At 38.1% G+C, this 24,151-nt stretch overlaps 1 protein-coding gene across 1 annotated transcript in view; it reads right to left on the bottom strand.

Annotated features, from left to right (window-relative positions):
* The window catches only part of TEX11 (testis expressed 11), a 335,773-nt gene that overhangs the window by 51,732 nt on the left and 259,890 nt on the right, over positions 1-24,151 (bottom strand). The window contains exon 24 of the mRNA XM_044234723.1: positions 19,103-19,175. Coding sequence (XP_044090658.1) covers positions 19,103-19,175 — 73 coding nt within the window. The remainder of the gene's footprint in view (positions 1-19,102; positions 19,176-24,151) is intronic.

Raw genomic sequence — 24,151 nt, 5'->3', positions numbered from 1 at the left:
CTGGGTGGTAGTGTCCGTGGGGGTGAGGGAGCCTCGCCAGCCCCAACCACAGCCTTCTGCACTCTGCACTCAGGGGCGGGCGCTGTGCGTCCAGAGTCTGAGTCACGCCCCACACCCTCCCCTGAGAGAGGTGCGTGCAGGTGCCAGCCTGTGCTCTCTCGGACCCTGGAGAGTCTGAGCACTCCCAGCCTGGGCCAGCGTGAAAATCTCAGTGCGTGATCACTAGTATTTCTCGTGGTTTTGGGTACAAGTGGGAGTTCCTGTGCCCCAGAGACCGTGACTGGGAACGTGCTCTGGCAATGGCCAAGGGGGAATTTATGTGCTGTGGAGTACATAAGAGGAGTACAGACTGAGGCTTCTCTCTGAGAGGGAGGTGGGGGGGCAGTTTGCTTTCCTCTAAACCTCCAAAAACCATCAAAAGCCACCAAGGAGAGAGAAAACAAATGAACAAACAAACAAAAAAAACCTCCAGAAAACAAAAGCCTGAAAAACCGATTTCCTCAGAACCCACCCCCTTGATGGGGGCAAGAGGACTTAACTCCAGCAAGATTACCTGAAAACCCCCGTGGCAGGCCCCTCCCCAAGAAAGCCAACAACAACAACAACAACAACAACAAAAGACAAGAGGCCAACCACCACTACTTCATAGATACAACTTTTATTTTTGATTCGTTCCCACTATTCTGGTTCTTTTCATTTTTATATATATATACCTTTTTAACCTATTTACCATCACAGTGAGATGTCCAGTGCATCAAATTCCACAATAACCTTTTAACCTGAACTTTTTGATACACATACCTGTTTTTCTTTTTGCTTTTCTATTTTTTTAATTTTTAAAATTTATTTAATTTGTTTATTCTTTTTTAAAAAATATTAATATAGAGATAAGCTTCAAGGTAATCCCCTTTCCCCAATCAATGCTGCCCCTATAGGTAAACCAGTTTTTAATCCCCCTTTATCTCATAAAAGTTGAGTCCATTAACAAAGATATCAAGATACATCCAGGAAGAATCAAAATAACCTTCCTCGCCCTCACTGAGAATTTATAACTACTCTCCCATCTTTTGTTCTGTCAGTGTTTCTGTGTATTTGTTTTTGTCCTGGTAGTATATAAATCTTATACTTGGGGTTCTTTTTGACGAGGTTCTTTTTTTGTTTTTATTTATTTTTTCTTTCTCTTGTCATCTACTTTCGTCGGTCATTTTGTCTGTTTTTTTGTCTGTATACTTCATAAATCTTACCTTGGGGCCTATTTGGGCTGGGACTTCTCTTTAATTTTATCTTTTTTTTTCCTGTCTCTCTCTCTCTCTCTTCTTTTTTTTTTCTTTTGGGTGGGGACTCTCAATTGCTCAGAAGCATTCCAGGGTGTACATTGCCTGCACCACAGTCAATACATACAGCTACGCATCCATTCAGCCACCTCTCACCATAATGACTAGGAGGAGGAATGCCCAACAGAAGAAAAATTCAGAGACTGGGCCTCCTGCATCAGAGCTATTGGATATGGACATAGACAGTATGTCAGAAAGGGAATTCAGGCTAACAATTATCCAGGCAATAGCTAGGTTGGAGAAAGCCATGGATGACAAAATGGAATTGATTAGGGCAGAAGTGAAAGCCACCAGGGATGATGTTCACAATGTTCTCAATGAGTTCCAATCTAATCTAAATTCTCTACAAGCTAGGATAACTGAGGCAGAAGATAGAATTAGTGATCTGGAGGAAAAACAAAGAAAAAGGATTAGGAGGAAGCCTGGAACAAACAGCTTAGAAGCCATGAAAACAGAATTAGGGAAATAAATGACGCCATGAAACATTCCAATTATTGTTATTATCAGAATTATCAGAATTATTGGAATCCCTGAGAGGGAGAAAGAAAGAAGACTAGAAGATATAGTTGAACAAATTCTTCATGAAAATTTTCCCAATCTCGCAAATGGAACCAGTGTTTGTGTACTAGAGGCAGAAAGGTGTGACCTCAAGATCACAGAATCTAGAAAGACCTCAAGACACCTGATAGTGAAAATGGTGAATCTTAATTATAGACAGGAGCTCTTGAAAGCAGCTAGGGCAAAGAAATTCCTTATGTACAGAGGAAAGCCCATCAGAATAACATCAGACATGTCCACAGAAACCTGGCAAACCAGAAAGGGCTGGCAAGATGTATTCAGGGCACTAAATGAGAAGAACATGCAGCCAAGAATACTTTATCCAGCAAGACTGACATCCAAAATGGATGGAGAGATAAAGAGCTTCCAAGACCGACAATGTTTAAAAGAGTGTGCAACCACCAAGCTGACCCTGCAGGAAATATTAAGGGGGGGGGTTCTATAAAGGAGGAAAAATCCTAAGAATATCATTGAACAGAAATATATGGAGACAATCTATAGAAACAAAGACTTCACAGGTAACACGATGTCAATAAAAACGTATCTTTCAATAATCACTCTCAGTGTGAATGGCCTAAATGCACCCATAAAACGACACAGGGTTGCACACTGGAAAAAACGACAGGACCCATCCATATGATGCCTACAAGAGACCCATTTCGAACCCAAGGATACACCCAGACTGAAAGTGAAGGGATGGAGAAGCATCTTTCATGCCATTGGGCCTCAAAAGAAGGCTGGAGTAGTGATTCTCATATCAGATAAATAAGATTTTTTTAAAAGATTTTATTTATTTGTCAGAGAGAGAGAGGGAGAGAGAGCGAGCACAGGCAGACAGAATGGCAGGCAGAGGCAGAGGGAGAAGCAGGCTCCCTGTCGAGCAAGGAGCCCGATGTGGGACTCAATCCCAGGATGCTGGGATCATGACCTGAGCCGAAGGCAGCTGCTTAACCAACTGAGCCACCCAGGCGTCCCCAGATAAATTAGATTTTTTAAAAAAAAATACTTTATTTATTTATTTGACAGAGAAAGATCACAAGTAGGCAGAGAGAGGGAAGCAGGCTCCCTGCTGAGCAGAGAGCCCGATGCGGGACTCGATCCCAGGACCCTGAGATCATGACCTGAGCCGAAGGCAGCGGCTTAACCCACTGAGCCACCCAGGCGCCCCGATAAATTAGATTTTAAACTAAAGACTGTAGTCAGAGATACAGTCTTTAAGGGCCTATCCACCAAGATCTAACAGTCTTTAATTCTTTAAGGGCCTATCCACCAAGAAGATCTAACAATTGTAAATATTTATGCCCCCAATATGGGAGCAGCCAATTACATTAGAGAACTGTTAATCAAGATAAAGAGTCATACTGATATGAATACATTAATAGTAGGAGATCTTAACATGCCACTCTCAGTAATAGATCATCCAAGCAGAAAATCAATAAAGAAACAAGAGCATTGAATGACACATTGGACCAGATGGACCGCATAGATATATATGGAACATTCCACCCTCAAACAACAGAATACTCATTCTTCTCAAGTGCACATGGAACCTTCTCCAGAATAGACCATGTACTATGTCACAAATCAGGGCTCAACTGATACCAAAAGACTGAGATTTTTCCCTGCATATTCTCAGATAATAATGCTTTGAAACTGGAGCTCAATCACAAGGAAATGTTTGGAAAGAACTCAAACACCTGGAAGCTAAAGACCACCTTGCCTAAGAATGCTTGGATCAACCAAGAAATCAAAGAAGTACTTAAACAATTCATGGAAACCAACGAGAATGAAGACACTTTGGTCCAAAACCTATGGGATACAGCAAAGGCAGTCCTAAGGGGGAAATACATAGCCATCCAAGCCTCCCTCAAAAAAAATGGAAAAATCCAGATTATACCAGCTGTCTCTACACCTTAAAGAACTGGAGAATCAACAACAAATTATGCCAACTCCACACACAAAGGGAAATAATAAAGATTAGAGCAGAGATCAATGAGATAGAAACTGGAGATACAGTAGAATGCATCAATGAAACTAGAAGCTGGTTTTTGAAAGAATCAATAAGATTGATAAGCCATTGGCCGAACTAATCCAAAAGAAAAGAGAGAAGGCCCAAATTAGTAAAATTATAAATGAAAAGGGAGAGATCATAACTAACACCAAGGAAATAGAAACAATCATCAGAAGTTATTATCAACAGTTATATGCCAATAAGCTAAGCAACCTAGATGAAATGGATGTATTCCTGGAAAACTATAAACTTCCAAAATCGAACCAGGAAGAAATCGACAACCTGAATAGACTGATATCAAGTAACGAGATTGAAGCAGTGATCAAAAACCTCCCAAAAAACAAGAGCCCAGGACCTGATGGATTCCCTGGGGAATTCTACCAAATAACACCTATTCTCCTGAAGCGGTTTCAAAAAATTGAAGCAGAAGGAAAACTTCCAGACTCTTCTTATGAAGCCAGCATTACTCTGATCCCCAAACCAGGCAAAGACCCCACCAAAAAGGAGAATTTTAGACCAGTATCACTGATGAATATGGATGCTAAGATTCTCAACAAGGTCCTAGCAAACAGGATCCAACAGCACATTAAAAAGATTATCCACCGTCACCTGGATTGCAAGGATGGTTCAACATTCTCAAATCAATCAATGTGATAGAACAAATCAATAAGAAAAGAGAGAAGAACCACATGGTCCTCTAAATTGATGTAGAAAAAGCATTTGACACAATCCAGCATCCATTCCTGATTAAAATGCTTCAAAGTACAGGGATAGAGGGAACATTCCTCAACTTCAGAAAATCTATCTATGAAAAACCCGCAGCAAATATCATCCTCAATGGGAAAAAGCTCACAGCCTTCCCGTTGAGATCAGGAACATGACAAGGATGCCCACTCTCACCACTCTTGTTCAACATAGTATTAGAAGTCCTAGCAACAGCAATCAGACAACAAAGAGAAATAAAAGGTATCCAAATTGGCAGTGAAGAAGTCAAACTCTCTCCCTTCACAGATGACATGATACTTTATAGGGAAAACCCAAAACACTCTACCCACAAACTACTAGAACTCATACAGCAATTCTGTAATGTGGCAGGATACAAAGTCAATGTGCATAAATCAGTGGCTTTCTTTACACTAATAATGAAAACACAGAAAAGGAAATTAGGGAAGCTATTCCATTTACTATAGCACCAAGAACCATAAGATACCTGGGAATAAATCTAACCAAAGAGGTAAAGGATCTGTACTCGAGGAACTACAGAACACTCATGAAAGAAACTGAAGAAGACACAAATAGATGGAAGACCATTCCATGCTCTTGGATCGGAAGAGTAAACATTGTTAAAATGTCTATACTGCCTAGAGCAATCTATACTTTTAATGCCATTCCGATCAAAATTCCACCAGCATTCTTCAAAGAGCTGGAGCAAATAATTCTAAAATTTGTATGGAATCAGAATTCTGAGACCCTGAATTGCTAAGGAAATGTTGAAAAAGAAAAACAAAACTGGCGACAGCACGTTGCCTGATTTCAAGCTTTACTACAAAGCTGTGATCACCAAGACAGCATGGCACTGGCATAAAAACAGACACAAAGACCAGTGGAACAGAGTAGAGAGCCCAGATATGGACCCTCAACTCTATGGTCTAATCTTCAACAAAGGAGGAAGAAATATACAGTGGAAAAAAGACAGTCTCTTCAATAAATGGTGCTGGGAAAATTGGACAGCTATATGTAGAAGAATGAAACCGATCATTCTCTTACACCATACACAAAGATAAACTCAAAATAGATAAAAACACCTCAACGTGAGACAGGAATCCATCAGAATCCTAGAGAAGAACATAGGCAGTAATCTCCTCGATATCAGCCACAGCAACTTCTTTCAAGATATGTCTCCAAAGGCAAAGGAAACAAAAGCAAAAATGAACTTTTGGGACTTCATCAAGAAGTTTCCTTTGCACAGTCAACAAAACAAAGAGGCAACCCATGGAATGGGAGATATTTGCAAATGCCAGTACAGACAAAAGGCTGATATCCAGGATGTATAAAGAACTTCTCAAACTCAACACACACAAAACAGATAATCATGTCAAAAAGTGGGCAGAAGACATGAACAGACACTTCTCCAATGAAGACATACAAATGGCTATCAGACACATGAAAAAATGTTCATCATCACTAGCCATCAGGGAGATTCAAATTAAAACCACATTGAGATACCACCTTACACCAGATAAAATGGCCAAAATTAATAAGACAGGAAACAACATGTGTTGGAGAGGATGTGGAGAAAGGGGAACCCTCTTACACTGTTGGTGGGAATTCAAGTTGCTGCAGCCACTTTGGAAAACAGTGTGGAAATTCCTTAAGAAATTAAAAATAGAGCTTCCCTATGACCCTGCCATTGCACTACTGGGTATTTACCCCAAAGATACAGATGTCGTGAAAAGAAGGGCTATCTGTACCCCAATGTTCATAGCAGCAATGGTCACGGTCGCCGAACTGTGGAAAGAACCAAGATGCCCTTCAACAGACGAATGGATAAGGAAGATGTGGTCCATATACACGATGGAGTGTTATGCCTCCATCAGAAAGGATGAATACCCAACTTTTGTAGCAACATGGACAGGACTGGAAGAGATTATGCGGAGTGAAATAAGTCAAGCAGAGAGAGTCAATTATCATATAGTTTCACTTATTTGTGGAGCATAAGAAACAACAGGGAGGACATGGGGAGATGGAGAGGAGAAGGGAGTTGAGGGAAATTGGAGGGGGAGATGAACCATGAGAGACTATGGACTCTGAAAAACAATCTGAGGGGTATTTTTTGTTTGTTTTTAATCTGAGGGTTTTGAAGGGGTGGGGGTGGGAAGTTGGGTCAGCCTGGTGGTGGGTATTGTGGAGGGCACGTATTGCATGGAGCACTGGGTGTGGTGCATAAAAAATGAATTCTAGGGGCGCCTGGGTGGCTCAGTGGGTTAAGCCGCTGCCTTCGGCTCAGGTCATGATCTCAGGGTCCTGGGATCGAGTCCCACATCGGGCTCTCTGCTCAGCAGGGAGCCTGCTTCCTCCTCTCTCTCTCTCTTCCTACCTCTCTGCCTACTTGTGATCTCTCTCTGTCAAATAAATAAATAAAATCTTTAAAAAAAAATGAATTCTAGTACACTGAAAAGTAATTTAAAAAATAAAAAAAAATTTTAAAAAGTTACAGCTAAACAAGATGGATACATTCTAGAGACCTGGTGTACAGCCTGGTCTCTATGGTAAACCATACTATACTATACACTTAATATTTTGTTGAGAGGATAGATCTCATGTTAAATGTTGTTACTACAACAAAATAAACTTGAAAAAAGATTTAAGAAATAATCGTGTAAGGTACTACTTGAAAATGAAATGAGATGAATAGGAAAAAAGAATGATAGGAGAATTCTTGCCAGAGACCTATTGTCATACAGCAGAATAAAACTGTGATCAAGTATGTGAAACTGAATTTCAAAATATTAATTAAGGAATCATGTCTGTAAAATAAGAATATAAAGCAGGGATTTAAGAGCTCAAGAATGGCTGGTAGACAAAGAAAATGAAATATGAGCCATTATAAAGAAGGAAATGAGAAGAAAAAATAAAACCATCAGAGAAATAAAGGTAAAATTGAAAGGCACAAAAGAGAGAAGATACATTTGCTGAATGAACAGTTAAGAACATAGAAAACAAGAGAAAAGCAAAATGAAATGAAAATTGAAACTGGTTCTAAAATCTTCAGGCTCTCTCACCAATTAATGAGTTAAGTAAAATCTTTAACACATGTTCATTTTATATTTGTATGACAGTCATGATTATATCTTTAAAAAATTATCGACCAAAATGCCTAATGCATACAAAACAAGGTAAATTGCATTGCTGGTAAAGTAAAACTCATGGACTACTTAAACTCATCTTCTCTTGGCTCTCTGATTTAATTTCAAGTGCCAACAAAACTTTGATGAGTATGTTTTTTTCTATTGAGTTTATGTTTCAATTTCTTTCTGGTTTGTGCATAGCCAATGTCATTCCCCACCCTGGTACCAGCAATGAATGGGAATATGATTTGACCATTTGCTGAGTAAATGAATTTAATGGGAATATGATTTGACCATTTGCTGAGTAAATGAATTTAATGGACAAGGTTTCTGGGTAAGAAACAACAGACAATTTAGTTTGTTAGTCTTTTTTGTGATTCGTTGTGCCCATTTCAAGCTCAGATTAAACAATTATTTCACGCCTGCTGGGAGAGAAAATGGCACTCTAATATCTATCTAGACTGGTGATTTTCTGTGTTTACTCTTGATCTGTAGATGAAGCTGCTGCTCTGAATCCATAAGCTCCTTATGTCTGTGTCTATGTGTCAATAATCAAGAAAGGCCTTGACCTCACTTCATGTGAGTGTGAAATGCTTTCCCATCTCTGGCTGGTCTCCACAAATTAGATGACAAAGTCTTCTTGTTAAAGGAGCACTGTTCAGCTTTATGGACATAACTAAGCACTTACATAAAATATTCTTAAAATTCTCACAAAAAGAACATTAAACTAATATTTTAGATGTGCTAAACCAGAGTGTTCTTATAAAAAAAATTCTGTCAACTCAGTAACATTTTAAGATTCCAAAGTTAAGGTAAATCTTTGGCAAGCGAGATTAAGAATTTTGGTCTTAAAAGAGCGAGCTAGGTCTTTTCTGTGGTTTATTTGTATATAGTATAGAACAAACACACATTTAATTTTACTTGGGTCTCTTTTTCCTAACCGTATGCAGATTTATTGATTAATATTACATAGTTCTTATATATAACACTTAACATTATAAAAAACATAAAGTGGGGGTGCCTGGGTGGCTCAGTGGGTTAAAGCCTCTGCCTTTAGCTCAGGTCATGATCCCAGGGTCCTGGGATCGAGCCCGACATCGGGCTCTCTACTCAGCAGGGAGCCTGCTTCCTCCTCTCTCTCTGCCTGCCTCTCTGCCTACTTGTGATCTCTGTCAAATAAATAAATAAAATCTTTTAAAAAAACCCCATAAAGTGTATTCAACTAACATCGAATCATTGTTCTGACAAACTTAATTTTAGCTGTAACTATGTGCTGTATTATGTTAGGTTTAAGACAGTTGCCAAGACATTTAGTTAACTTAAAATGCTGGACTACTATTAAATTGAGTCAATTAATAATTACTGGATTAAATGATAAATTTTAATTAAAATCAAATACTTAAATATTGATTACAAAGCATAGATTTAAGTCTTATACTACTGCTTCTTATTTTTATATGCTGTAGAGAGGTGATACCTTTGGGTCATGTTACTGAATATGTTTGTTCATTTTTCCTTTTTAATAGGACAGGTGTCGCCACAGATAGCTACGCTATGTATGCTCAGGAATTCTGCTAATTTGTTATAATGCTTATAAGAGAGGATTCTCAACTGCACACTTCCAAATTTTCTTTCTGAAATAAAAATTATTTTGGTTAAAAGTAACAATTAAAATAAGCGGCTGACATTATATTATGAGCAATAGTAACAAATGGATATGTGTTTTTGTTTTTAAAGGAAAATGCAGTTTATTCCTAAAGGAATGATTCTCCAACTTCTGTTCTCAGGACCCCTTTGCACTCTGAAAAAATTAAGAATTTCCAAAGAGATTTTGAGAAGTTCTTAAAAAAAAAAAAAGATTTTATTTATTTGAGAGAGAGAGCACATGTGTGCACAAGTCGGTGGGGGGAGGGACAGAGGAAGAAGCAGCAGCGGACTCCCTGCTAAGCAGGGAGCCCACCACATGGCTGGACCCCAACAAGATCATGACCAGAGTTGAGGGCACCCTGGTGCCCCCTCACAAAGATTTTTCAAATGCATGTTTTATCTATCAGTAACTGCCATATTAGAAGTCAGAACAGAAAATTTATGTATATTCACTAACTGAACTTATTTGAGACAAAATCATTGAAAGTTAATGTTAATTTTCAAAAAAAATATATTTAAAAAATCAATGAGAAGACTAGAAAATTTCTAAAAACTCTTTATTCTGACTTAATAGAAATAGCTAGATTCTCATATATGCGTCTGTATTTGATCTATTACAATATCACATATCACATAGCTTCTGGAAAGCGACATGTCTTAGTATTATGAAAATAGTTTTGACCTGGCAGATCACTAAAAAGATTGTCAGTTTGTTTCAGAGTATATAGAGCATAAAATGAAGGACTGATTTGGAAAGTAAATTTTACTTGACCTGGTTTAAATCTGTGTCCGAGATAAAGCTCTGTAATGTATTTAAATGTAGCAAAATTATCTTGATTTTGATGGGCTTGCTTGGTTTACTGATTAATGCCTTCACTTACAATAAGAAAGGTTATTCTTTATTTTCTATGTAATCTGCCTAGATAGCAGATTCTGTGTTTTACAAAAATAATTTTCTGATCTTTAAGTTGTGTTTATTATGTCTTTATTCTTGATCATTTAATGGCAAAGTACAGTTTCCTCATTTATCAAAGAGCTAAAGTTCTTTAAAACTATGTTACTTCCTACGCTTCTTTTTAAAATATTTCAATGTCATTTTGCTTAGATAGGTAATCAAGTATTGTTTCTGAGGCATCCATAATCCTATCTTAATCAAGTACCCAAACAATCTCTAACAACTCTTGATTTTGTTTTCCAAAAAGTCACATCCTGTTATAAAAGATATAAAATTTTTATAAAGTTTTCAGGATATCTTTTAAACCTAAAACTACCTTTGAGATTTCTAAAAGGGATGCTGGGGAAATGCAAAAATTAATTCCTTCTCCTCATAAAGAGAGAAATGTGAAAATTAGGTTCATTTGATGGGTTACTATTGTTTAAGAGTTGCATGAGAAGAGTTGCAAAATCAGAAGAGATGCTTAGCCTCCCTTATATTTTTAAAAGTAAAAAACTGTTAACAAGATTTTTCAGAAATTGTATACCTTATGAGCAGTTCCTGAAGATTACTGACTATCTTGAGAGTAAACTTCAAGAGAAACACTAATCATAACTCATAATTTTTTTCAGAAATAGACAGAATATCAAGATAGAGGATCAACAAAGAAAGATGTGAACAACACTATAAATCAAGTAGGCCTAACAGGCATATAGAAAATACTCCATCCAACAGCAGCACAAATCACATTCTCCTCAAGTGCTCATGGAATATTCTGCAGTATAGAACACACAGCTACAAAACAAGTGTCAGTAAATTTCATAAGACTGAAATCATATGAAGTATATTCTCTGACCATAACAGAACAAAGCTAGAGATCTGTAAAAGTGAAAATTCATAAATAGGTACATATTAAAAAACATACTCTTAACAAGTCAATAGGCCAAAGAAAAAAATTATAAGAGAAATTAGAAAATACATAGAAATGAATGATAACAAAGACACAACATACTAAAACTTAGGTGATGCAGGGAAGGCAGTATTCAGAGGGAAATCTATAGCTGTAAAGTTCTACATTTAAAATAAGATTTAGGGGCACCTGGCTGGCTCAGTCAGTTAAGCATCTGCTTTCAGCTCAGGTCATGGTCCCAGGGTTCTGGGATCGAGCCATGCATCGGGCTCCCTGCTCGGTGGAGAGTCTACTTCTCCCTCTCCCTCTGCCTGCTGCTCTGCCTTCTTGTGCTCTATTTCTCTGTCAAATAAATAAAATCTTTAAAAAAGTTTACAAAAAAACAAGATTTAAAGGAACAAACTAACTTTAAGTCTCATGAGTAACTAGAAGAGCAAGCTAAAACCAAACCTACCAGAAAGAAGGAAATAATAAAGAACAGATAAATATGAAACAAATAGTAGAAAAAAATTGAATCAATGAAATAAAAAAATTCAGAATCTTTTCACGACAAAGAAAATAAACTATTCATAAAACTAGGAATAGATGGGAAAATACTCTGCCTAATAGAGAACATTTACAAAAACTTACAGGTATCACTGTCAATTGGTTAAGACTGAGGCTTTCTCCTTAGGATTAGAAACAATAAAAGAATGCCTGCTTTCACTGGTGCTATTCAACACCATAGCGGATGTTCTAGTGAGAGAAATTAGGAAAAGAAAAACAAAGAACAAAAGAAATAAAAGTCATCCACATTAGAAAAGGAAGAAGCAAAATTATCACTGTTCACAGATGACATGATCCTATATATACACAGAAGATCCCAATGAATCCAAAAGAAAGAAGAAGGGCAAATGGGCAAAAATCACTTATGTTAATCAAACCCAAGGTGAGTGTTATTGGGAATTCCAATGTATAGCTGGTTGGTCACAAGTCAACCTGAGCCTATGACTGGTGTCTGAAATGGTTGGGGGTGGGGGTCAGTCTTGTGGGACTACGCCCATAAACTGGGACCTAAGACTATCTCTGGGTAGACAGTGTCAGAACTGAATTGAACTGTAGAGCACCCAGCTGATGTTACAGAAAACTACTTGTTGTGGAGGGAAAGCCTCCATACATTTGGTAACCAGAAATATCGGAAGTGAAGTGTTCACTGTGAAGGTAAAGACGACACACAGGGAAAAAGAAGATACAGGAGGAGGTGAGAACTTCAGGCTTTTCTTTTTTAGGTTTAATACAAGGCAACAATGAAAAGATAACCCAAATAAGCGGGCAAAGGATCTGGCAAACAAGTGTTTATTTCCCAAAAAAGATATATAAATGGCCAATAAACACATGAAAAGTCATCCCACATCATTACCCATTAAAGAAATGCAAAGAAAACAACAGTGAGCACTTCATATTCAACAGAATGGCTATAATCCAAAAGACGTAATAGTAAAGTGGTGGCAAGGAAGTAAAGAAATTAGAACACTCATTCAGTGCTTGTGGGAATGGAGAATGGTGAGGCTGCTGTGGAAGTTTGGCAGTTCTGCAAAAAGTTAAACATTGTATTATCCTATAACCCAGCAATTCCACTTCTAGATATAGACCCAAAACATTGAACACAGGGACTGAAGCAGATACTTGTGCACTGATGTTCACACCAGCATTATTCACAGTAGCCAAAGGTGAAAACCACCCAAGTATTGATCACCAGATGAATAGATAAAATGTGGTATATCCATATAATGGAATATTTTCAGGCATAAAAAAGAATGCCAAGTACTGATTTATCACAATGTGGGTAAACCTTAAAAACATTATACTAAGTGAAATAAGCAAGTTACAAAAGGAAAAATATTATGACTCCACTTATATCTAGACGGTACCATGAGAAGTTACCAGGGGCTAGGAGAAAGGGTGATACAGAGTTATTTCTAAATGGGTACAGAGTTTGTTAGAGGTGATGAAAAAGTTTTGGAAATACGTAGTAGTGAAAGTTTCATAACATTGTGAATGTAATTAATGCCACTGAACTGTACACATAAAATGGCTAAAATGGCAAATTTTATGGTTTTTGCATATATAACCGCAGTTAAAAACTGTTATGATTTAATTATATACTGAACCCCCCAAAAGAATTTTACCTTCCTTCCACTCTGGTATTATTGGTTACCTTAACTAAATTAACCACAGCTATTTAATCTCTACAATGTATAGACAGTTTGTTTTACTCTGATGTTTGCCTGAAGACTCTGCTTTAAGTGACAGGCAAGAGTTTGTGTATTTAACAAAGAAAGACAGTCTCAGAGCCCCACAGAAAAGGACTCTATCAGGTTCTTCAAACTGTTGACCTGTCAGAAGAGAATCTTGATTACCGGTTTCTGAGTTGACACCAGACAACCCTGAGACCATACCAGTGCACTTAATGAGGGTTTCCAGGTTTTCTTCTAACCTAAAAGCTTACAGTTCTATAAAAGCAGACTACTGACCCAAGATCCAGCAGAACATCAACTACACAGGACTGAATAAATTGATAAAGGAAATTTTATTGTGGTTATGTATTTGGAATATTGTTGACATTGTTTTAATGTTCTATTTCCTGAATATATGAGAAAATCCTCTTTTTAAATTATTTGTAACTCAAAACAATTTAGTAGACACTGCTTCTGTAAACTAAAATCAAATATATTAAAATAATATGTTTCTCATTCACCTCCTCATCTTACCCCTCCTTCTGAATTCAGAAACTTTCATTAAGTCTCCCTACTTTCCACAGCAATATAGTTATAAGCATTGTTTGTATAAGAATTTGTCCTTTTTTTACCATTTAAATAATAGTTTGTATGTTTTTACGTTTTTTTAAATCATGGTTACAGAGATTGACAGGAGACTAGGTTTATGTTTAAATACTCCAGATCTTTATATATAACACAATTAGAAAGATAAGTACCATATGATTTCACTCATATGTGGAATTTAAGAAACAAAACACACAAGAAAAGGGAAAAATAAGAGAGATATAGCAAGAAACAGACTCAATTATAGAGAACAATCTGATGGTTACAAGAGGGGAGGGTAGTGGGGTGAAGGGTTAAATAGGTGATGGTGATAAAAGAGTGCACATGTCGGGGCGCCTGGGTGGCTCAGTGGGTTAAAGCCTCTGCCTTCAGCTCAGGTCATGATCCCAGGGTCCTCTTTTTTTTTAAAGATTTTATTTATTTATTTGACAGATCACAAATAGGCATAGAGGCAGGCAGAGAGAGGAGGAAGCAGGCTCCCTGCTGAGCAGAGAGCCCCATGCGGGACTGGATCACATGACCCTGAGATCATGACCTGACCCGAAGGCAGAGGCTTTGACCCACTAAGCCACCCAGGCGCCCCTTATTGTGTTATGCTATTCAGTATATAGTACATCAGTAGTTTTTGATGTAGTGGTCCAAGATTCATTGTTTACATATAACACCCAGTGCTCCATGCAATCTGAGCCCTCCTTAATAACCATCACCAGGCTCACCCATCCCCTGGCACCCCTCCCCTCTAAAACCCTCAGTTTGTGTGTGTCTTTTAATTCTCCTCTGAACCACCTGTTAACATCTCAGTGGTTCATTAATTAATTAATGACTTAAATAAAATGTTTGACATGGGTTTAAAAAATAAAAATGGAAATTAAAAGTTCAAAAGAGAGAAAATGATACAGTTATAAGACAAGCAAAGGAAATCCAAAGTATACAAAGACCCCAAGAAAGAAAACTGAAATAATGAAATAAAAACAACTGTTCAAAAACAGTTCTCTGACTTACTTCATTTAGCATAATGCCCTCTAGGTTCATTCATGTCTTGTAAGTGGCAGGATTTCCTTCTCTCTTTTTTTTTACATTTTATTTTTTTATTTTTTAAATTTCTTTTCAGTATACCAGAACTCATTGTTTATGCACCACACCTAGTGCTCCATGCAATACGTGCCCTCCATAATACCTACCACCAGGATCACCCAACCTCCCACTCCCCGCCCCTTCAAAACCCTCAGGTTGTTTTTCAGAGTCCACAGTCTCTCATAGTTCATCTCCCCCTCCAATTTCCATCAGAATCATAGGATTTCCTTCTTTTCTAAGGCTGAATGTTTCACTGTATGTACATACTGATGCACACATATATCACATTTTCTTCATCCACTCCTCTTTTCTTTTTTTTTAAGATTTTATTTATTTATTTGACAGACAGAGATCACAAATAGGGAGAGAGCCAGGCAGAGAGAGAGAGAGGGAAGCAGGCTACTCGTTGAGCAGAGAGCTGGATGTGGGGCTCGATCCCAGGACCCTGGGATCATGACCTGGGCTGAAGGCAGAGGCTTTAATCCACTGAGCTACCCAGGTGCCCCCATCCACTCCTCTTTTCATGGGCACTTAGATTACTTCCTTGTCTTGCCAATTGTGAATAATGTTGTAATCAGTATGGAGGTGTAGATATCTCTTTGAGTTAGTGATTTCATTTCCTTTGGATATATACCCAGAAGTAAAATTTCTAGATCATTCTGTTTTTAATTTTTTGAGGAACCTCCATAACTGTTTTCCATAGTGGTTGTATCAATTATACATTCCCACCAATGTGCACAAGGGTTCTCTTTTCTCCACATTCTCTTTAGCACTTTTATCTCTTGCCCTTTTGGTAATAGGCATTCTTTTAAAGCAGTTCTAGGTTCACAGCAAAATTGGGTGGAGAGTACAAAGTTCCCACATATACCAAATCCACTCCCCCTCAAAGAACATACCCCACTACTGAACATTCTGTGCCATAGTGCTATATTGGCTCTAATCAATGAAATTGCACATCATTTTCACCCAAAGTCCATAGTTATATTAGGGTTCACTCCTGATGATGTATGTTTTATGGGTTTTGACAAATGTATAATGACAGGTTATCTACTGCTGTAGTATCACAGAACAGTTTCACTGCCCTAAAAATTCTCTATGTTCTGTCTATTCATCCTTTCCTCCCCAGCTAACCTCTGCCAACCAGCGATCTTTTTATTTTCTCCACAGTTTTGACTTTTCTGGAATATCATATAGTCAGAATCATGTGGTATGTAGCCTTTTCAGATTGATGAAGAAAATTGTATGATATATATATAAAATTATATACTATATACAAATATTTTATATTATATATAAAATATATTTAAAATAATATGCATTTAAGATGCATATTAAAATAATATGCATTTAAGCCTCCAAGCACGCCTTGGTGGCTCAGCGAGTTAAGAGGCTGACTCCTGATTTCTGCTCAGGTGATGATTTTGGGTCCCTAGATCCAGCCTCATTTTGGGCTCCATGCTCAGTGGGGAGTCGGCTTCAAGATTCTCTCTCTCCCTCTGCCCCTCCCTCCACACTCTCCTTCTCTGTCTTAAATAAATAAATAAATAAATCTTTAACAAAAGATTCTCCCATGACTTTTCATGGCTTAGTATCTCATTTCTTATCTCTGATTAAGATTTCATTGCTTAGACATACCACAGATTTATCCATTCACCTACTGAAGAATATCTTGACTGATTCCAAGTTTAAGCAATGAATAAAGCTTCTATAAACACCCACATGCAGGTCTTTGCATGGACATAAGTTTCCAATTTATTTGAGTAAATAACAAAATGTACAGTTGCGGGATGCCTGGGTGGCGCAGTTGGTTAAACGACTGCCTCTGGCTCAGGGCGTGATCCTGGAGTCCCGGGATCGAGTCCCACATCAGGCTCCCAGCTCCATGGGGAGTCTGCTTCTCCCTCTGACCTTCTCCTCGCTCATGCTCTCTCTCACTGTCTCTCTCTCTCAAATAAATAAAATAAAATCTTAAAAAAAAAAATTCAAAATGTACAGTTGCTGGAATGTATAGTGAGAGTTTTATAAGAAAGTACTAAATTGTCTTCCAAGTGTCTATACCACAGGCAGGCGTTCCTGAAAGCAATGAATAAGACTATTCTATTGCTCCACATACTTGCCAGCATTTGGTGGTATTAGTGTTTTAGATTTTTGTGATTCTAATACATATGTAGTAGTATCATATGTATCATATGTTTTAATTTTCAATTCTGTAATGACATAGAGATACAGGTACAGAAATATATACATATACACATATATATATAGCTAGATATGTGTGTGTGTGTATGTGTGTGTAGTCCAGCTATGTTGCTAGAATGAAAAAACTGATTTTTTAGTGGACAGCATTTTGACATACTTTTTATTTTTTTTAAGATTTTATTTATTTATTTGATAGAGATCACAAGTAGGCAGAGGCAGGCAGAGAGAAGGGAGGAAGCAGAAAGCCCGACGATGGGCTCAATACCAGGACCCTGGGATCATGACCTGAACCGAAAACACAGGCTTTAACACACTGAGCCACCCAGGTGCCCCTGACATACTTTTCAAATAAGTCATTGAAGCTATGAATTTTGCTCTGAGAACTGCTTTAGCACTTTAGATTCTCTTATAAAGTATTTTCAAGATCATTATTTTCTAGGTATTTTGTAGTTTCTGTGTTTTAAAATGTCCAAGAGGTCAAGAGTTTTGTCTTGATTCCATCAATTCCTTGTTTTATTGCATTGTGATAGATAACATTGCTTTATTTCTGTGTCTTGGAATTTATTCAAGTTTTCTTTGTGAACAATTTTGTAAATGTTCAAAGGACACATAAATAGAAGATGGATTTTCTATTTTCAGGCTATAGTACGTATTTCTTTTAAATCTTCTATAAATGTCATTTAGGTATTTTCCATCCTTTCTTTTTGTCTTTATTCCTTTAAATGGCTATCATAGACTGAGAAAGGTGAATTCAACTTTATGTTTATGTTCTTCCTTCTAAGTCCTTTTTTTTTTTTTAAAGATTTTATTTATTTATTTGACAGAGAGAGATCACAAGCAGGCAGAGAGGCAGGCAGAGAGAGGAGGAAGCAGGCTCCCTGCTGAACAGAGAGCCCGAGGCGGGCCTCGATCTCAGGACCCTGAGATCATGACCTGAGCCGAAGGCAGCAGCTTAACCCACTGAGCCACCCAGGCGCCCTCTTCCAAGTCCTACAGTTCAATACCAAAATCCACCAAAGATATCACATATAAACAAAAGGAAAAAAACCAAACCAATAACTTCTAAATTTTAGGAAACCAAATTCATCAATAATTATAATAACATGCCATGATCAAGTAGGATTTATTCAGAAATGCAATGATGCCTTACTTTTGGAAATCTATTACTTTACTTCAATATGTTAATACTTCAAAAGACAAAAACCATAAGGTTATCTCTACAGAAGTTGAAAAGGCATGTAATTCAATATTGATTCTTTAAAATTCTAAAATAGGAACAGATGGACAAAACATTAAGAAAATGCCTACACCTAAAAGCCAATACCATCCTTAATGAAGAAATAGTAGCAAGTTACTACATAACTTTAAAAAGGTTAATTACTATTTTTATTATTTCATAATAAAAAGTTAATAGTATCTGATATGATTATGGTTTGGAAGGCTCTGTAGCCTACATTTACTCAGAATTAGAGCTTGATTAAATTAGACATGAAATCTAGTGGCCTAAGGGCAATAATGTCATATTGAACAATAATGATCCTATTTTTATACTCAATACTATGCTTCCATAAAAAAACAAAGTAAAAATATTCTTATTCCAAGCAGTGTGTCAGAGAGTCAAAGTACAGTCATACAGTCTTCAAACAATCATTTGACTGGCTGTCAAGTACTGAAGTGGCACAAATTTCTGGTGATAAAGACTGAGTTATTCATATTGGAAATGCCTTTTATAACTGTATTACCAAACTCCCAGTACCCACTGTACCTGTTTCTTTCAGGAGATTCCAGATTTCTCTACATTTATGGATCTGCTCGAGGGCACGACTCAGTAACTCGGTCTATTTGGCAATAATGCAAAGAAAATTAGTCTCAACCAGACAAAACTTAAAGCAAATTAAAATAATGTATCATATGCATTAAAAGCAGTTAAAAATGATAGAAAAATTACAGTTTAAGCTGAACACTTATAATTTATATACAAATATTAACCTCTCTTTGTATTTCTTTTTCTTTAAAAAGATTTTATTTATTTATTTGACAGAGATCACAAGTAGGCAGAGAGGCAGGCAGAGAGAGAAGGAGGAAGCAGGCTCTCCACAGAGCAGAGAGCCCAATGCGGGGCTCGATCCCAGGACCCTGGGATCATCACCCGAGCTGAAGGCAGAGGCTTTAACTCACTGAGCCACCCAGGTGCCCCTATTTGTATTTCTTTTTTAAAGATTTTATTTATTTATTTAGTTGCAGAAATACAAGCACAAGCAGGGGGCAGCCACAGAGGGAGAAGAAGAAGACTCCCTGTTGAGCAGGGAGCCCAATGAGGGACTCAATCCCAGGACCCTGGGATCATAACCTGAGCCAAAGGCAGACACTTAGCCAACTGAGCCACCCAGGTGCCCCTATTTGTAATTTTCTTAATGTCCCAGAAAATGAGGATTAAACAGAAAATCTTTAGCACTATCAATTTTAATAATCTAGGACAGAAGAGCAGCACTTCTAGAATGGTGGTATGAGGAGTTCCACGGACCCTCCCCCTAGTAAAACAACCAGCTCAGTGTGAGTGCTACTTTGGGGGGGTGTGTATGACCAGGAAGATGGGGCTCCCTGTATTCTCAGCTTCTAGACTAGGCATTTCCAGAAGGGGCAAGCTGCCAGCACTTTTCATCCTCCTCCCCCAGATCTGTATTGCAGGAACTCTATTATAATAAGCACAAATAAGAGGCCTGGAGCTTTCTTCCTCTACCCAGTCCCTATAACCAGGCATGGGAAATTACAGTTACTGGGTCTCAATTGCCCTCACTGCAGCTTGCTTCTAGGACAGTTTCCACTGGGAGAGGCAAGTTCAGAATGCCAGGGACTATGACTCCTGCCAAGCACCTTACTCACAGAGCTGGACTGTCACTCTGAGAGAAATGTGCCATGTTCCCACTTCCAGCTCCAAAACAGTGGTATAAAACTTCTTCTCAGGAGAAGCAGCAGCTCATTAGAAGAGTAAGCTCTGTATCTCTGCCTAAGAGGACTGACTTTAATTGGAACACAGCTTGGGGAAGTTCAAGTTTAAGGCTACTACAAAAAAAAGGGAGATTTCAGAGTTGAATACTTAAAAAGAGGCTAATAGCTCAATGATGTCAACATGCAAAACAGAAGACCAGCCAGAAGCTTACATAGGGAACCAGGGTGAGAAAAAACTAAGAAGATCCCTACCACTTTTCAAAGGGGCCTCACATTAAGTGTATCAGACTGTGGAACAATTAATGTCTAAAAGCATTTTTGAACACAAACATGCACATGCACGTGTGCACGCACACACACAAACACACACACACTCACCCCCCCCCCAAAAAAAGCAACCATGCTAGTAATTAGTCAAGATTAACATCTGGGTTAATACCAATGAAAGACCATTCAGAAGTTAACAGGGATATCGAGGAAAGAGAAACTATAAAAATAACCCTGCTAAAACTACTTTCATCCCTTTGTAGAGGAGGGGCCAGGGCCATAGTCCAGGCAAAGACTATGACCTCTAGAGAGTGATATCAGAAGCCGTACCCTTCTGTATAGCTGAGGGAAGTAGACTAGCCTGAACTAGCCCAGCCAAGTCTCTAAACCAATAAACAAGCAACTATTAATGACAACAAACCACAGAGGGGAATAAGTATTCAAAGATGCTTCAATATATTATCTAAAATGTCTAGTTTTCAATAGAATATTGTGAGATATGCAAAGAAATGGTAAAGTACGACCCAAATGCAGGAAAAAAACAGGCAAGAGGAATTGACTGAAAAGGTCCAGCGCTGAACTTGGCAGACAAAGATTTCAAAGCAGCTATTTTAAGTATGTTCAAACAACAAAAGGAAATCACAGTTTAACAAAGGTTTGGTGACAATGTCTCAGCAAATATATAATCTCAATAAAGAAGGCAGTGGGATAACATATTCAATATGATGAAAGATAGTTACAGTTTTTAAAAAAGATTTTATTTATTTATTTGACAGATAGAGATCACAAGTAGGCAGAGAGGCAGGCAGAGGAGAGAAGGAAGCAGGCTCCCTGCCGAGCAGAGAGCCCGATGCAGGGCTTGATCCCAGGGTCCTGGGATCATGACCTGAGCCGAAAGTAGAGGCTTTAACCCACTGAGCCACCCAGGTGCCCCAAAGACAATAACCGTTAACCAACAATCTAATAACCAGCAAAACTATCTTTTAGAACTGAAAGCAAAAAACAAAAAAACTATAAACAAAAGTCGATAGAATTTATTGCTGGCAGAACCATTTTATAAAAATGCTAGGAGAAGTTCTTCAGGCTGAAAACAAACGACGCCAGATAGTCTGAATCCAAACAGAAAAAAGTACACTGGTAAAAGCAATTATGTAATAGTTATGTAAACATAAAAGTGTATAAATATATATTTCTTTTTTCTTCTTTCAATTGTTTTAAAAAGCAATTGTATAAAACCATTGTTTTTTATACCTAACAGACCATTCCATAGACCATTCCACCAACCCAAGAATCACACAAATTCTTCTCAAGCACACACCGCACTTTCTCCAGGACAGACAATATGCTAGGCTGCAACACAAACTTCAAATAAAGTTAAAATAACATGAAATTACATGAACTACATACTCTGACCTTAATGGAGTAAGTTTAGAAATCAATAAGATAATATAAGTTTGGGAAATTTCACAAATATGTGGATATTAAATAAGAGGCTACTAAATAAACAATGGGTCAAAGAAAAAAATCACAATGAAAATTTAAAAATAATTCGAGACGAAAGAAAAAAAACCACAACATACCAAAACATATGGGATGCTGCTGAAGCAGTATGCTATGGTCCGAATGTGTACCCCTCAACCAGTTCATATGTTGAAATCTTAAACCTCAAAGGTGCAGGTATTAGTAGGTGGGGCTTTTAGGAGGTGCTAAAGTCACAGAGGTAGAGCCCTCAAGAATGGGATGTATGCCCTTTAAGAGGCTCTAGAGAGATCCTTAGCCCTTTCTACCATGTGAAGACAAAGAAAAAAGGCGCAAACTATGAACCAGGAAAAAAGGCCCTCACCAGAGAACACAACCATGCTAGTACCTTGATCTTGGACTTCTATCCTCAAGAACTGTGAGAAATAAAATTCTGTTGTTTATAAGCTTCCCAGTGTGTGGTGTTTTAGTTATAGAAGCCTAAACAGGCTAAGAGAGAAAACTGGCACCGAGAGTGGGGTGCTTCTCTAACAAACGCCTGAATGAATGGAAGCAGTTTTGGAACTGTGTAATGGGTAGAAGCTGGAAGAGTTCAGAGGCATGAGCTAGAAAAAAACTACTTTGCTGAGAATGAATGGTTAAGAGCAATTCTCATATTTGAAAGAGGACTTTAGGGTGCCTGGGTGGCTCAGTGGGTTAAAGCCTCTGCCTTCGGCTCAGGTCATGATCTCAGGGTCCTGGGATCGAGTCCCGCATCGGGCTCTCTGCTCCGCAGGGAGCCTGCTTCCTTCTCTCTCTCTCTTTGCCTGCTTGTGATCTCTCTCTGTCAAATAAATAAAATAAAATCTTTAAAAAAAAAAAAAGAAAGAGGACTTTAGCTATCTCCATTTTTTACCTCCGTCTGTACTAATTGATGAAGCTCTTCTTGGCTTATCTCAACTCAGGCAAAGTACCCTGTGGGCAAAGCATCCCATGATGGGAATTAAACTACCCTCTCAAGCAATAAGGATTGCCCTGAGCCTGCAAGACCCCATGTGACTGATCCCAAGACAATGACTGTATCTTCATGTACCTATGGACCTTTTCCCCACGTTTTCCTTGTATAAACCTAGAATTATTTTTAGCACTTCCACGGTTGTCTTTGAGACACTAGTCTGCTATCTTCCCATTGTTGCCCTCACTGAAATAAATTCCTTTCTTTTTTCACCACCAATCCCCTCTCTGCCTTTGGATTTTGTCAGCAGCACATGGCCAAATCTGGTCTGTCTGGGACCCCCAGACATCCCTGTGCCCTGGTTACATGAGGACCAAGAAAGAGAATAGCTGCAGAAATCAATCTTCTTAGAGAACAGTTTGGGAATACAGTGAAGAGAATGTTGGTAGAAATATGGACATTGAAGATCATTCCGATGATGAATGAGGAACAATGGAAATTAGAGGAAAGCCACCCACGCTAAAAAAATAGCAAAAAGTTTGGCAGGATTGTGTTTATGTCCTAGTGTTTCAAAGAAGATAATACTTTTGAGTGGCGAAATTGGACATTTGGCTAAAAAAATTTCTAAGCAAGGTGCTGAAAAAGTGGCCTGGTTTCTCTTGAATGCTTATAGTAAAATGTAAGAAGAGAGAAATGATTTAAAGGTGAAAATGCTAATCACAAAGGAAGCACAGGGGCACCTGGGTGGCTCAATCCATTAAGTGTCTGCCTTCTGCTCAGGTCCTGGGATTGACCCCCGCACTGAGCTCCACATTGGGTTCCCTGCTCAGTGGGGATTCTGGTCTCCCTCTCTCTTTGCCCCCCACCTCCACTGCTGCTCCCTCTCTTGCATGCTCTCTCAAATAAATAATTAAATCTTTTTTTTAAAAAAAGGAAGCACAATTTAAAAATTTGGAAAATTTTCAGCCTATCAAATTGAAAGAAATAAGAAAGCTAGTTTAAGACAGAACACTAAGGGTATGATTGAAATTTGATAAGGAGAATGCTGTGGTTCAACCAACAGAAGCCAGGAGCTATTCACACACCAAGACAATGGGGAAATTGGTCAGCCATCTAACAGAAGTTAGTAACTCTTGTCCAAAGCAATGGAAGAATGACCTGAGGCAGTTCAGAGTTCTTGGGGCT

Source organism: Neovison vison, chromosome X (genome assembly GCF_020171115.1).
Source record: "Neovison vison isolate M4711 chromosome X, ASM_NN_V1, whole genome shotgun sequence".
Classification (NCBI taxonomy): domain Eukaryota; kingdom Metazoa; phylum Chordata; class Mammalia; order Carnivora; family Mustelidae; genus Neogale; species Neogale vison.
Note: the sequence above shows the minus strand (reverse complement) of the source record. Positions and strands in the feature narration are given on the sequence as shown.